General features: G+C 44.8%; 1 protein-coding gene across 1 annotated transcript in view; it reads left to right on the top strand.

Moving 5' to 3' along the window:
* Nucleotides 1-13,686, top strand: part of Gga (ADP-ribosylation factor-binding protein Gga) — a 66,584-nt gene that overhangs the window by 1,422 nt on the left and 51,476 nt on the right. Inside the window, exons 2-3 of the mRNA XM_089587917.1 lie at nt 5,813-5,973; nt 11,065-11,163. Of these exons, the coding sequence (XP_089444043.1) occupies nt 5,813-5,973; nt 11,065-11,163 (260 nt within the window). The remainder of the gene's footprint in view (nt 1-5,812; nt 5,974-11,064; nt 11,164-13,686) is intronic.

Genomic DNA, 13,686 nt, shown 5'->3' with positions numbered 1-13,686 from the left:
TGGCACGTTGTCTTAGCCATGAAGGACAGCCAGTGAATTTGCATCTGAAAGATATAATTGAGGAAACACAGCTATTGTAACTGTGGTCATTTAGAACATCAGCACTGATCACCATGATGACCTACCAAAGAACTATCCCTCCATTCTCCCATACTTCACAAAGTGCTTCACTGGCAAGTGCTGCACGGATTATTCTTGCACGAGTTTCATTTACTAGGCGCTTGTAATGTGTTTTGGCGATGCTGTCAGGTAGTGCACTTCTCTTTTAGAACACTTGAGGGCAAAAGAACAGCTAGCTTGTAAAGAGTCAATGCCCCAATTTGGTTGCATAAAATCACTTTATAATGCAGCGGCTGACTTCCACAGCCATCTAGAAATGAGGTAGTTTTACGGTGGTAATTTTGGATGCTCAGTGCTACGCGGTACGTGCTGGCAGCCACACAATTTATAAACATTTGTCCAGATTTTTTAGATTTTATTGCAAAGGCATTAAGGTCTGGAGATAGCAATTTTATTATCTGGTCTTCATTGCAATGTGAAAATCTTTATTGGATTTCTGTACTGTGGCTAGTGACCTTGAACTAACTGACCCTGTGCAAAGTTTGCTGCTAACTGGTGGTTGCCACAAATGCATGCTCTAATTTGGTTGGGTGACATGTAGCTGGCTGCAACGGCAGGTTATTGTGTGTAGCACTGATGTTCTGATCATGGACTATGGGGGCCTCTGTCTACCATAATGCTCTGTGGGTGTTGCAGAGGGATCGGAGATGTTCAGTGCAAGAAAGGCATAATCGTAATTAATAATAGTAATAGGCGGGGTGTTCACCATAGGTGGCAGATTTCAAGTTGTTGCACACTTAAGGCACCATTGCTTAACATCTTTTCACGCTGTATAAAACGTTTTGTTATAAGGGAGTAATTACTCATTGACATCCACCAAAGCGCAGTCATACGGCTACAAAGGAAAGCTATACAGCTTTCTCAGAGACTTCGCAGTTAAAGAAAAATTCATCCTGGTCCGGGGTTCGAACCCGAGACCACCGCTTCACCGGAGCAGTCGCTCTACCAATTGAGCTAACCGGGATGGCAAGCTTATGGTAGGGCGAGAGCGAATTGATCGACAACATGAAGTGGGAACAGAGATGGTCAAATGTTTAGGAGAATCCCCCAATTTGGAGTAGATTTGTAATAAGGGAGTAATTACTCACTGACATCCACCTGAGTGCAGCCATACAGATACAAAGGAAAGCTTTGTTTTGAATGCATTACCTTACAAATATTTTCCTTGCCATCCTCTTTGCTGGACACTAGCTTTGCTTTGTGTCTCAGGGGGGGGGGCTGAAGCAAAGAACATCTCTTCACAGACTTGCTGAACTGATTTCTGCCACCATTCTGGTTTTAATTGCAGTCGTTTCCTGAACCTAAGTGTGCATGCATGCATTTGAGAAAGGAAAAAAAATGATGGTGATATCTTGTTAACAGTCGTATTGCTGAACTGTGCTTCCAGAAAGAGTGCTTTCTTGATGACACAAACTTACAGGTCATGTACGGAAAGCTGTATCTGGTTAGCACTGTGGCTGATCAGAAGGCACAGGGGCATCTTGTCCCATGATTGGGGTGTAAGAACACTTGACATTCTCTGCACTGCTTCCCTGGCGAGCAAAGGTTGCTTTTGCGCCTTTCCCGACTCTGTGTGGCCAGGAAGTAAAGCGTCTACAGCGAGTTTGTGTTTGCAGAACTGTCCCACAGCTTCTTCACCTTGCGTTTCAAGCATTGCTGCAGCTGGTGAGATAAGAGCTAGTTAGGCATAAATAACACAATGGCTCCATGCGGATAGTCATTACAAAATGGTTTTACAGCATTGCAGTCAATGCCCGCATTATCTTCTATGTGCCCCACAACATTACAGAACGCGCTGTCATGTGTTCTTGCTTCTGTGCTGTGACTGTCTGCCAGAGTGCTCCCGAAACGTAGATGACAAACTTGGATTCCCACTGGCGGCATGTGGTTGTTTTTGGCTGCTACTTTCTATCCAGTTTTCTTTCAGGCATAAAATGTTACGTCAAAAAAAAAAAATCAATGAACAAAATTAGAACACACAATAAACAAACAGTTTTCCTATGTTTTGTTGGTTTCTGGTGGGGCTGTTGGCTTCCTTCGTATGTATATCCTTAACACCTTAAAGGTTTGTGACGACCTTAGCTCGTCACAAGTAATTGCCACTTTTTTGCTTATTACGAGCTCATCTTGTCGTTGGTATTTCGCTACTTTCTGAATGGCTTTTAACAAATAGTGATTGCCAAATGGTATGGTCAGATGTTTAGGGGAATCCCCCAAGGTGGAGTAGATTTGTAATAAGGGAGTAATTACTCATTGGCATCCATGAGTAATTACTCATGTAATGAGTAATTACTCCCTTATTACAAATCTATTCCACCTTGGGGGATTCCCCTAAACATCTGACCAACACAGTTCCCACTTCGAGTTATTGATCAATTTGCTCTCGTCCTACCATAAGCTTGCCGTCCTGGTTAGCTCAATTGGTAGAGCGACTGCTCCGGTGTAGCGGTGGTCCTGGGTTCGAACCCCGGACCAGGACGAATTTTTCTTTAACTACGAAGTTTCTGAGAAAGCTGTATAGCTTTCCTTTGTAGCCGTATGGCTGCGCTCGGGTGGATGCCAATGAGTAATTACTCCCTTATGCCAAATGGTATGTTTCCTTTGACGGCACAGACGGCAGTGGCAGTTATTTTACGGTACCCAGATTGAGAACATTTTTTTTAATTGAGCCCTTAAGAGGGCATTTAATTTTTTTGTTCTTCGATTCTGCGGCCCTTACTGGGATTTTTTTTGGCAGCAGACGGTGCATGTGAGGGTCTTCCGTGGACTCAGTTGACCCTTGCGGCGACTTCACTGAAGTGATCAAGTGGTTGGCAGCGCAGTATAGCCTTTGGGATGCGCACCCAGAAAACAGTGTTGGCACACCGCAGTTTATTTCCGAAATCGGCAGGCGATGGTGACATTTGTATTCAATTTTTTTGTAGCGCCTTAGTCACTGGACTGTTGTAATCTATCGATGCTGCCCAACTTGAATTTCTCTTCAGTTTAACCCTTTGACACGCTATGTGCGCAGTTGTGTACAAAGTCAGCTCGCAACTTTTTCTGACAGTGGGCTGTGCCTAGTGGTGATTTCTTTGTTTTGGTTGAACTCGCAACCTTCACCTCACGAATAAGCTGATTTTTGATGCCACACAGTGGACGCAGTAATTCACTATTTTGTGAAACACGATCGGGGTAGGACGCATATTTTGCCTCCAGTAGTTTTTTTTGCAATATCCTTTAATATACACCTTCAGGATCCAAATTATTTCCATGATCATTCGGTTGTTTACAACCCCAGGTGGTCGAAATTTCCGGAGCCCTCCACTACGGCGTCTCTCATAGCCTTAGTCGCTTTGGGACGTTAAACCCCATAAACCACATCAAAAGTCACAGGATTTCGATGTTGCTATTTTCGTCAATTACGTCACGTCGTATGAAATTTTGTTAATCCCTGCAAAAAATTAACTGCTACTATTTTGCTCTGGAAAACTAACAGATTGTCTTTCTTAAGCCCAGAATCTGCTATGTAGGCAGAAAAATATTTCATCCCTATGGAAACAAAAATGTCGTGTCAAATGGTGGACGCCTTTCTTGACGACTTAAACCAGGGCACAGAAATTTGATTCCCTGTGGCAGGGCAGGTTTAATATTAACAGCAAGGAGAGCGTGTGTGCATTATTATAATAAGGAAAAGAAAAAGCTTGTAGTTATTTCAGAATGACATATTGCTTGGTGTATTTGTTTGGCTGGATAGATGTAAAGAGCCTCATGATGTTATAACATGAGCCTACACTCATTGTCACAAAGTCATCCTTGCTGCTGAAAGACTTCGTAAAGAATTTTGTTTAGTTGAGGTTTCTTTGAGGTTTATTTTTTCCAGCTCTTCAGGTGACTTGAAACGCTTGTCATGTATTTGTCTTGTCACTGCACTTCTGTGCAAAATCCTGTAACAAGTTGCTAGTTGGGCTTGCAATGAAGTGTGTGCTATGTACACTTCGTACTGCCATGACAGGTGGTGGTTTGACCATTGTGAGCTCGTAGTTGCTCATAGCGACCAGACTTCATTCGACATTTGTGCACGAAAGGACAGGCACAAGTGATAAACTCCTCTCGGCTGATGTCTCTTTCTTCTGCTTGTGAGAAGAGTTTCAGGTACATGCATACAATATGCTCGTTAATTGTGTGTGGAAAATTACTTTGCTAATCACAAACAAAAAGTATCTGTTGCTCAGTTGAACTGAAAATAGGGTTTGGTTTGGTTTATGGGCTTTAACGTCCCAAAGCGACTTTCTTTCTTTGGAGGAGAAATTCTCAGAGGCCCGTGTACTGTGCGATGTCAGTGCACGTTAAAGAACCCCAGGTGAAAATAGGGAAGGTGAAAAAAAAATGACTAACTCTGTTAAATCGAGGGTCATTTATCAGGGTACCATATTTTCCAGTGTATAAGACGCACCCTTGTATAAGACGCACCTGCCATATATGCAAGCTGTCACTGAAAAAGTTCGTATATAAGACACACCCGTGTATAAGACGCACCCCAGTTTACCCAGTTAGGCTAGTGAGGCTTAATTAAACACGCTTGCGTGACTATCGCGAAATGCACCGTACCTGTGAGCAATTCTTAAGCAACGCTAAGTGATCGGAAAAGGCAACACTCACGCCATACCCGTCCAAGTTTTAGCAAAAAAGAAAAAAAATGATACAGCTCCCCGTATGTCCATAACAACATTTTATTTCTACTTGAAACCTTCGAAGTCTTCATCTTCAGATGCGCTATCAAAAGGTTCACCGATTTCTGGAAGCAACTAGGCTGAAACATGCACTACGTACACGGAGCAAAAAAAGTTGCAAAGGGTGACTAAAAAAGAACGCCGGCTTGTCTTGACAATGGTTGGTTTGGTTTGGTTTATGGGGTTTAACGTCCCAAAGCAACTAAGGCTATGAGAGGCGCCGTAGTAGAGGGCTCCGGAAATTTCGACCACCTGGGGTTCTTTAACGTGCACTGACATCGCACAGTACACGGGCCTCTAGTGAGAAGCGCGATTGTCACCATCTTTTGGCGCTTCTCATTACTTTTGCTTGGGGCCTCCGAAACAGCCGCGCGTTTGTGATCCCGGAAGTCGTCATCCCCGCCGTTTCATGATAAAGATCACCTAGAATGTCACGCATGGCGGTCCCGGTATTGAAGTATTAACCGTATTACAACCGCGTTATTGGTAGTGATATATTTTAGGTGAAAAAAGCTTGAGCATGAACCGGAGTAATCGATGAACTCGCAAAAAAAAAAGGTGAAAAATTCGCATATAAGACGCACCCTTGTATAAGACGCACCAGCAAGATTTTCGAAAAAAAGCCGCGTCTTATACAATGGAAAATACGGTAAGCTCATTGTAAGAGTAACATTTCGTTGTGTCTGAGTAAGGCAGTACTTTTGCTATAACCATTGTCGAGGCCATTGAAAAAGAAAATGACAGGTGCATGTAATGCAAAGGCAGGATAAGAAGTGCTCATTAAGGGTAACAGGCTGGATTCCGAGAGGAGGAAAGCACAGCAGGGGGCAGCAGAAAGGCAGGTGGGTGCATGAGATGAGGAAGTTTTGGGGGGGGCCTCAGCTGGCACAGGACAGGGTTGACAGTAGAGAGAGGCCTTTGTCCCGCAGTGAGCGTAGTGGGGCTGATGATGATGATGGTTGCTACGCATTGACGTGCAGCGCGGGCCACCAATCCTCTCTGCCGGGAGCTGGACATGGAGGCCGTGCAGCAGCTGTGTGAACGCATCCTGCTGGAACGGGACGGCTCCCACCAGGCACTTCGTTTCCTGGCCCACAAGATCCAATCGCCACAGGAGCGCGAGGCCATGCAGGCCCTTCTGGTATGCCCCCCCCCCCCCCCCCTCTACTTCTTGGTCCCCTGATGGCCGTGATCTGTGCGTCATTGATTGTGCCCTCACACGGAGGAGCTGCCTGACGACTTGGGCTCTTCTCTGCTTCACTGGCAACGTTTCAGAGTCGACACTAGACACCTTTAGCATACCATGTTCCCGTTACCGGTACCGGAGTACCGGGAGCCCGCGTGCAGCCAATGTGCATGCACACATTGCCTTGACGGCGACAGATGGCGCCACGTACCCGGCGGCTACACGCGCACCTGCAGCATGAGGACCAATCGGAGTGTGCTCACCGGCGGTGGGCGGGCTCCCGGTATTCCGGTAACGGTAACACGGTACGCGGTATGCTAAAAGTGTCTACTATCTGCGAGTGCTGCTAAGCGGTGTTTGTAAATGCAATTCAGGCTCATTTTCACACTTGCGTTCCTCCTCTGACTCAGCCGCAGTGACATCAACTGTGGCCCAGATACCCACATATCTTCTTCATCACCGTTAGTAGAGTGCAGGGAGACTTCATACACTTTGTATATCGTGATTAAACATGATTAAACATTAAACATAGATACTTCGTTATATATATCTGTAGATGAATCCAGACCATCCCGCTACTAGCACCCATTAACCCTTAGAGAGTACACATTCCGAACAGACTGTTTCAGATATTCATTTTTCCCGCTTGCCATAAAAGAATGGAGTAGTTTGAACCCCTCTGTCACTCCTAATACATCTTTGCAGAAATTTGTAACTCTGGTAGAAGAACAGTTGAGCGATAATTAAAACATAATTAGAGAAGTAACAACAGACCACTCGTATCACTGCATATAACAGCATCTGTATGAACACATTACTTACAATGTATAAAATTGCATCCTTTTCTGTGAAAAATGCTCTTTCGTTATGTGTTTTATTTTCTGTTATCTGTATTTTTTTTCCCACACTCATGTAATTATTTGCAACCAACAGTGTTTTTAATGTATTTCATTCCATTTGTATTCGATTTGTACCTTACTATGTGCCCATCCTGTAAAAATCCCAATGGGATTGACAGTATCGGAAATAAATAAATAAATTATTCAGTGTCTCCAAGAAATGCTCAAGGGAAGGGGGAGGGGGGAGACGAGACAATTGCGTTTTTCTATGTTATGTGTACCCAGCAACGAATATCAGTCAATTGTCCGGCTGCCCTAAGGAAACCCAATTGCAGTAGCAGACTACAATAAAAGGTGCAGTGCAATTTATGATGTGCATTTCTAAAAAAAAAGTGAAATTATTAGGAAGTTTTCTTTAATCATTGCTGTGGAGAGCTGTTACATGACGTAGTTCTCAGTCTCACCCTGTGCTTGTTTTTACATGTTTAAGTGCTTGCTAGGAGCACTTTAGAAACTTCTTTGTGCATATCCAAGGCTGGCTTTTATGCTCAGTCATGCCGGCTGTGTGAAGTACGCTGTGCAGTTTGTCCAGTCTTATTGTCCAGATTACAAACTGTCATTTGCTGGCTTCTGCGTTATAGAAGTGGCCCTGTGTTTCCATTTAATAATAGTTGAAAAAATGAATACCATATACCGTATTTACTCGCATAATAGGCGCACTCGCATAATAGGCGCACCCCTAGTTTGGTCGCGAAAAATCAGATTTTTTTATTTCCGCGCATAATAGGCGCACCCCGAACTTGGCACTGTGATCAATACTGTATTTACACGATTGCAAGCCGACGCCTCGCCGCCCCCCAATCTTTATTTTAACAAAGTTTTTGCTGAACTGACTACTGGTCCACACTAGTGCTGCTGCCGTCGCAGCTGCTGTGGACCCACAGCACGTACAACGACATCGTGTAGAACAGCCGCACTCAGTTTTCAGGGATGCTCACTTTAAACGTCTGTTTGGAAAGTTTCATCTCCAGCCCGAAACGTTCCCGACTTAGGCCCGTGAAAACCTCGGCGCCTGGAGTCACGTACGAAAATTTAGGCACGCCACAGACGCAACTGCTGCACTTCTCGGCCACGTCGAGTTTCCGACCTGCCGCACGCTTGCCGTGTTCGAGAGCAAACTCCCAGCCGTGTAGCTATTAAGGTGCTTGCCCGTCGAGCTAAAACAGCAACGCTCGGCGGCAAAGCCACAAACCACGATGAACTACGCGCTACCGCAGATCCCGGCACTTGATAGCAACAAAAAAAACAAAAAAAACCTGGAGCTGGTGATACTGATGGCGATTAGATAGTGAACGCTCGCGGCGGAAGAAAACATCGATGATGATGATAAGCTTGGCCTTGGGCGCCCTTCGTGGGCGGCGTCTGGAAGCTCCTTTGCGCGTGTGTGGCCTCCGCGATCAAGCGCCCGTTGCGCGCAGCCGGAGCTGATCGTGGAGGCCTCGACGCGTGCATTTCAAAGGCTATTCCCGCGTGGGTCGTGGAAAGTTTCGGTGCGGCCCTTACACGTTTTTTTTTAAAATATTTTCTTCGGGAAAATGAGGGTGCGGCCCGTACACGAGTGCGTTTATGCGGTATATTCAATTATGCGAGTCGAAAAATTTCCGGAAATTTTACCCCGCGTAATAGGCGCGCCCCGAACTTTGAGCCGGATTTTCTGGAAAAAAAGTGCGCCTATTATGCGAGTAAATACGGTATACTCATGTAAGGGCCGCACCCCCAACTTGGCAGCTGTTATTTTGGGAAAAAAAAGTCAGCCAAAATAATTGCATCGTGGGCATAATTTTGCCCACGTGGTTCGTTACGCTGGGAGCTGATGGATGATTATTGCTTGCGACACGGCACGACCATGCATGAGTCGTCTTGTGTGCCGGACTCTGCCTGGAATCGTGAACATGCAGTGCCACAGCACTGCTAACTTGTCTTGTCCACTGGGCGTTCGCACCAGGTGGGGCAAAACATTATGCTGTGAAAAAAAAACTAGAATGCTAGCGGTGCGCTTCTCTGCGATGACGCGCTGTCCTCCAGACTTGGGCACCATATTGGTGCGCTGTTCACCTGGCGTCATTAGGCCTAGCGGGCTTTGCACCGAAGCTGCACTGAAAGCGCTTTGAATCTAGTTATGGCTTACTATAAGGGTCTAATCGCGTCACCAGTTCCCCATGACACAATGACCTCACATTAAAATGAACGCATAATTGATCTCTGCAAGGCCTTTGACAGTGAAGCATGTGGGAAAGCAGTGCAGGCGAATGCCACCTCACACTGACGGCCGTGGGTTTCATGCATAGCACGCAGCTCCGAATCATCAGTGAGTCGAGTGTCAGATCTGCAGAGGATCATAAATTATAATCACATGGCGTCCAGTAGACTGATCTAGCAACCTGTTTTACTTTATGCGGTTAATTCGTGCCAGTCGTCAGGCACGCGTCCTCAAAACCATGGGAAAAAAGTGCGGCCCTTCACGAGTACTATATGCGGTAGGTCGGCTGCAAATGCCAGCTTTAAGAAAATCCTGTGCTTGTGACATTTACCATTCCAGACAGCTACATCTATTGAGGCCTGTCAATAACACAATTGCCAGCGTTAAGTTTTTTAATTTTTTTGAATTAACTAACTAGAGAGGTATTGCTTTCATACTCATGTCACTTGGGCAGTCTCATTGCCCACTCAGTCGACGGCCATTCAGAGTGAGCATCTGATTAATAAGCTGACTAGTATAGTTTTGTTCACTAAACACATTTTGAATGAAGCAGTTACTAAACCAAAAGTAACTTATTGAAATAAGCGCCGTTTTTAATTGACAGTGTACATATTCAGTGTTCAGATGTTAGTTTTGCACAGTCGGCAGGAACAAGCTGTGGAGTTATTTTGAATGCTCATTGAAATTTAGTTTGTGAAATAATTGGTGTAGTCATGAATTTGTATATTTATATATTTCACCCCTCTTTTTTTGGTGCATTGTGAGTGTGAGGCCGCATTCCTTGAGTTTCAGTGACCGTTCGCAAACCACCATTAAATCGGCCCCTGTCAGGTTTAGTGATTGAAAACCACGGGCATTCTCTGGTGCCTATTGAGTTCTGTGGCTGTTGGCTCACTGGGTACTGAAGTTGCCTGTGTGATGGGCGAGTGTCAGATGTAATGGTGGCAATGAATGCAGTGGTGAAAGAAGCATTCCCACCGCTAAACCTTGCAGGGGAAAACGCTGAGTACACTGCTGGAATTCTTTTTGCAATAACGGTCCATTGTTAGAAGCAAGGAATGTACCGATAGAAAAGTGCTTTGTAGTGAAGATTGTGAGAGTTGCATCTTTTTTGTTTTTTGAGCTCTGACTCATGGAGAACAAAGCTACTAGGGCCTTTTGTTTTGATTCTGTTTGGTCTGAAGTGCCGCTTTTAAGGGGGGACGAGGGTCTTAATACTGACCTTTTTATTTGTGGCTAGAATCTGATGAAATTTTGCACACAGATGTGTTTTTCTCTTCTGATTTCAAAAATGTAGCCATAATTGAGCTGGTGGTCTTAGATCAAAAGTTATCTTGAATTCTAGAGTGTAAATGGGTAATTTCTTACGCAGCTTTAATGAACTTTCTCATTGCATTTTGTTGCTTTTAACTACATGAATTGATAGCCAGCAAATTCCCATACCCGATGACATTCTTACTTTTTTTGTTTAGGCCACGTATAAATAGCAATGTACAATTAGCTTAACGAGTTGCAGTGTCAAATACTGCAACCTTTTGCTCTCAACATAGTACATCAGGATGACATGCCTTTAGAGAAAAACGAATGTCATCGGGTATGGGAACTCTCTGGCTATCAATTCATGTAAATAAGAGCAGCAAAATGCAATGAGAAAGTTCATTAAAGCTGCGTAAGAAATTACCTAATCACATTCTAGACTTTGTAAGATCTAAGACCACCAGCTCAATTATTATTACATATTTTGAAACCGGAAGAGAAAAACACATCTGTGTGCGAAATTTCATGAGATTCTAGCCACAAATAAAAAGGTCTGTTTTAAGACTCTCGTCCCCCTTAAACACTGGTTCAGTGCTTTTCTGAATGGTTTCGACAAGCAAGTAGTCGGGGCCAAGGCCATGTCGTACCTAAAGGCGAAGCAGTAACTGCCCTTCTTCGCTGGTTGTGCAGGTGTTGGAAGAGTGTGCCAACCGATGTGGGGCCAAGTTCCAGGACGAACTGGGCAAGTTTCGCTTCCTCAACGAGCTCATCAAGGTGGTCTCGCCCAAGGCAAGTGCCCCCCCCAACCACCAGGCTTCTCTGTGTTGCCTGGTTAACACTTGTTCATAACCTAAGCGAGCAATTTCTAAGGAAAGATACTGACAATTGGAGTGGATGGCAGAATGCCACTTCGAGCAGGTTGTGCGTGGTTTGCGGTGTGCCCTCTTCACCTTTTGCATTGCTTTGCATTGCTTTGCATTGCGTTGCATATTTTGCATTTTGTGGAGTGCGTAGACTGCCATCTGTCATGACGCACCTGCCTTCTTGTAAGGGCATAGTTGTATGTTCCAGCAGTAACCATGCCTTCAAGTGCAGGTGGTAAAAGAACTTGCAAAGTGCTGGAACAATGAATTTTAAAACTGGTTGATTGTTACTATATCTTTGCATTTTTTTTTCTGTAGATGCTTCTTTTACAAATGATGTGCCACCGTGCACCATCTTCTCCTGTGCCCAGTAACTGTGCTTGAAAACAGAAATCGATACGTAAAAGGGAAAAAAATCTAGTTATTTTTAAAATGTTACCTTATGAGTGGAATTGCATAATGTTGCCATAATCGGACTCAACACCCCCGCATCCTTGCGGCTTTGCGTGCGTTGTTCTTGCTCAACATGACGCCACCTTCAATGTGGAGGAGCTACAATGCAAATTTCAAGTTGCTTGGTTTTTGGTTTTGGTTTATTGGAGTTTAACGTCCCAAAGCAACTCAGGCTATGAGGGACACCGTAGTGAAGGGCTCCGGAAATTTCGACCACCTGGGGTTCTTTAACGTGCACTGACATCGCACAGCACACGGGCCTCTAGAATTTCGCCTCCAAAGAAATTCAGCCGCCGTGGCCGGGATCGAACCCGCGTCTTTCGGGTCAGTAGCCGAGCGCCGTAACCACTGAGCCACCGCGGCGGGGCAATTTTTTTTTTTTTTTTGCGTGCCGATGAACATGAGCTAGGGAACGGGAACCAGACAGCAGGGAGACAGCTTGACGTGATTGAAAAAATTATCTGGGATTGGCGCTAGGCCGCAGGAGTGCTCCAGTCGGGGAAGGCAACAAAAAAGGCAGACCACGTGAAGCGGGCACATTGGCAGAGCTCAAGAATTCTGAGCACTGGGGGCTGCCAGAAGCATGTATTTTTTTTTCACTCTGTGGTGAAGAGACCCTCGGCATGTTTTTGTAGCGCTTACTGAATGAACATGTGCGTCTTGTACACTGGTGCAACATATGTGGGATTTTTTTTTTTTTTTTTTCGGAAAAGCAGCCTCTTGCGATGGGTGCAACCTATACACAGGTGCTGCATGTGGAGGTGAAAATAGACTGTGCAGATTTTGATTACCCGCTGAACTATTGCTATTGACTGTCAACGAATCGTACTGCCCAATTTCTGACACCATGCTGTTTATGTGAAGGGCATAATGTTAGGCAAAAACAATGTGCGACATTTGCGATGGCAAAAATGTCGCACGTTGGTAGAATGTCAAAAAAAAAAAAAGGCATGGCATATGGAAGTAACAAAGATGGAACGATCAGCAAGATCGAAACTTGCGAGAACATGGCTGGTCTTGATGTGGTGGCAGTGCAGAGAGCGCAACTCCACCACATGTAGTTCGGCTGTGGCGAGATTATGTGATTCTACTCGTAATGAAATATATAAACGTGTTTGAAGGCCACGCTTTTTTTCCCGGATTTGAGGGCTAATTATCGGGGTGCAGCCTATACGTATGTGATTTGCAAAAAATTTAAATTTTTTTTGAAGTAAAAACACACGTAGTCAGGGAATTGGTGGCATTTATTTCACTTTCAACACATCATTGGGCATTTGCAGCCAGTCTTGGTGCCAGGAAATGCGAGGCAGGACACTACAATGTTTTTAATTTTCTGGTTGCGACTGCTTGTCTCATCGCTGAAGGAATGCGACCTACTTTTAGCTGTTGGCACTCAGAAAAGAATGTTCTGATCCCACTGGCAGTGTATTGGTGGCGGCAGGTAGTACTTGTGGATGCCAGCCTGTGCTGTGGTACGGTGTCTGCGCTCGTTTGGGCTCCCCAAGTTTAGGGACCTCTTCCCTCACGGTTGAGGCATCCAGTGCATTAAAACTTCCTGTTGGGCGAGTTGGTAGTTCATCTTGAAGTAGAAATTTTATAGCGCAAACAAAGACACGGACAAGAGAGGTTCTTGGTAAAAGTAAAGACAGGACAGCACGGATAATCCTAGAAGCCTACCTCATACAGAAACTTGGCAGCGAGTGCATCAGCGAACCTTCTTTATCTCTGTTTGAGGCTGAGATTGAATATTTTAATGCAGCTACCTGTTGATTAGATGGAAGATAAACGGAAGTGTGATACCCTTGTCTACCCGCGCATGCGCTCACGATTTGATGGCTCTGACACAACCCTTGTTTTTGTTTTTTGTCATTTTCTCTCGCGATCCTTCGGCCTATAAAAGGTGTGGCTTTCGACGAATAAATTCATTTGACAGTAATAGCGCCTGTGTGTGTGTTTCGTCTCTCTTGTCTGTGTCTTTGTTTGCGCTATAACATTT

Source organism: Amblyomma mixtum, chromosome 4 (assembly GCF_055824585.1).
Source record: "Amblyomma mixtum isolate Tamu chromosome 4, ASM5582458v1, whole genome shotgun sequence".
NCBI classification, from domain to species: Eukaryota; Metazoa; Arthropoda; class Arachnida; order Ixodida; family Ixodidae; genus Amblyomma; species Amblyomma mixtum.
This window is presented reverse-complemented; position numbering and strand designations above follow the sequence as displayed.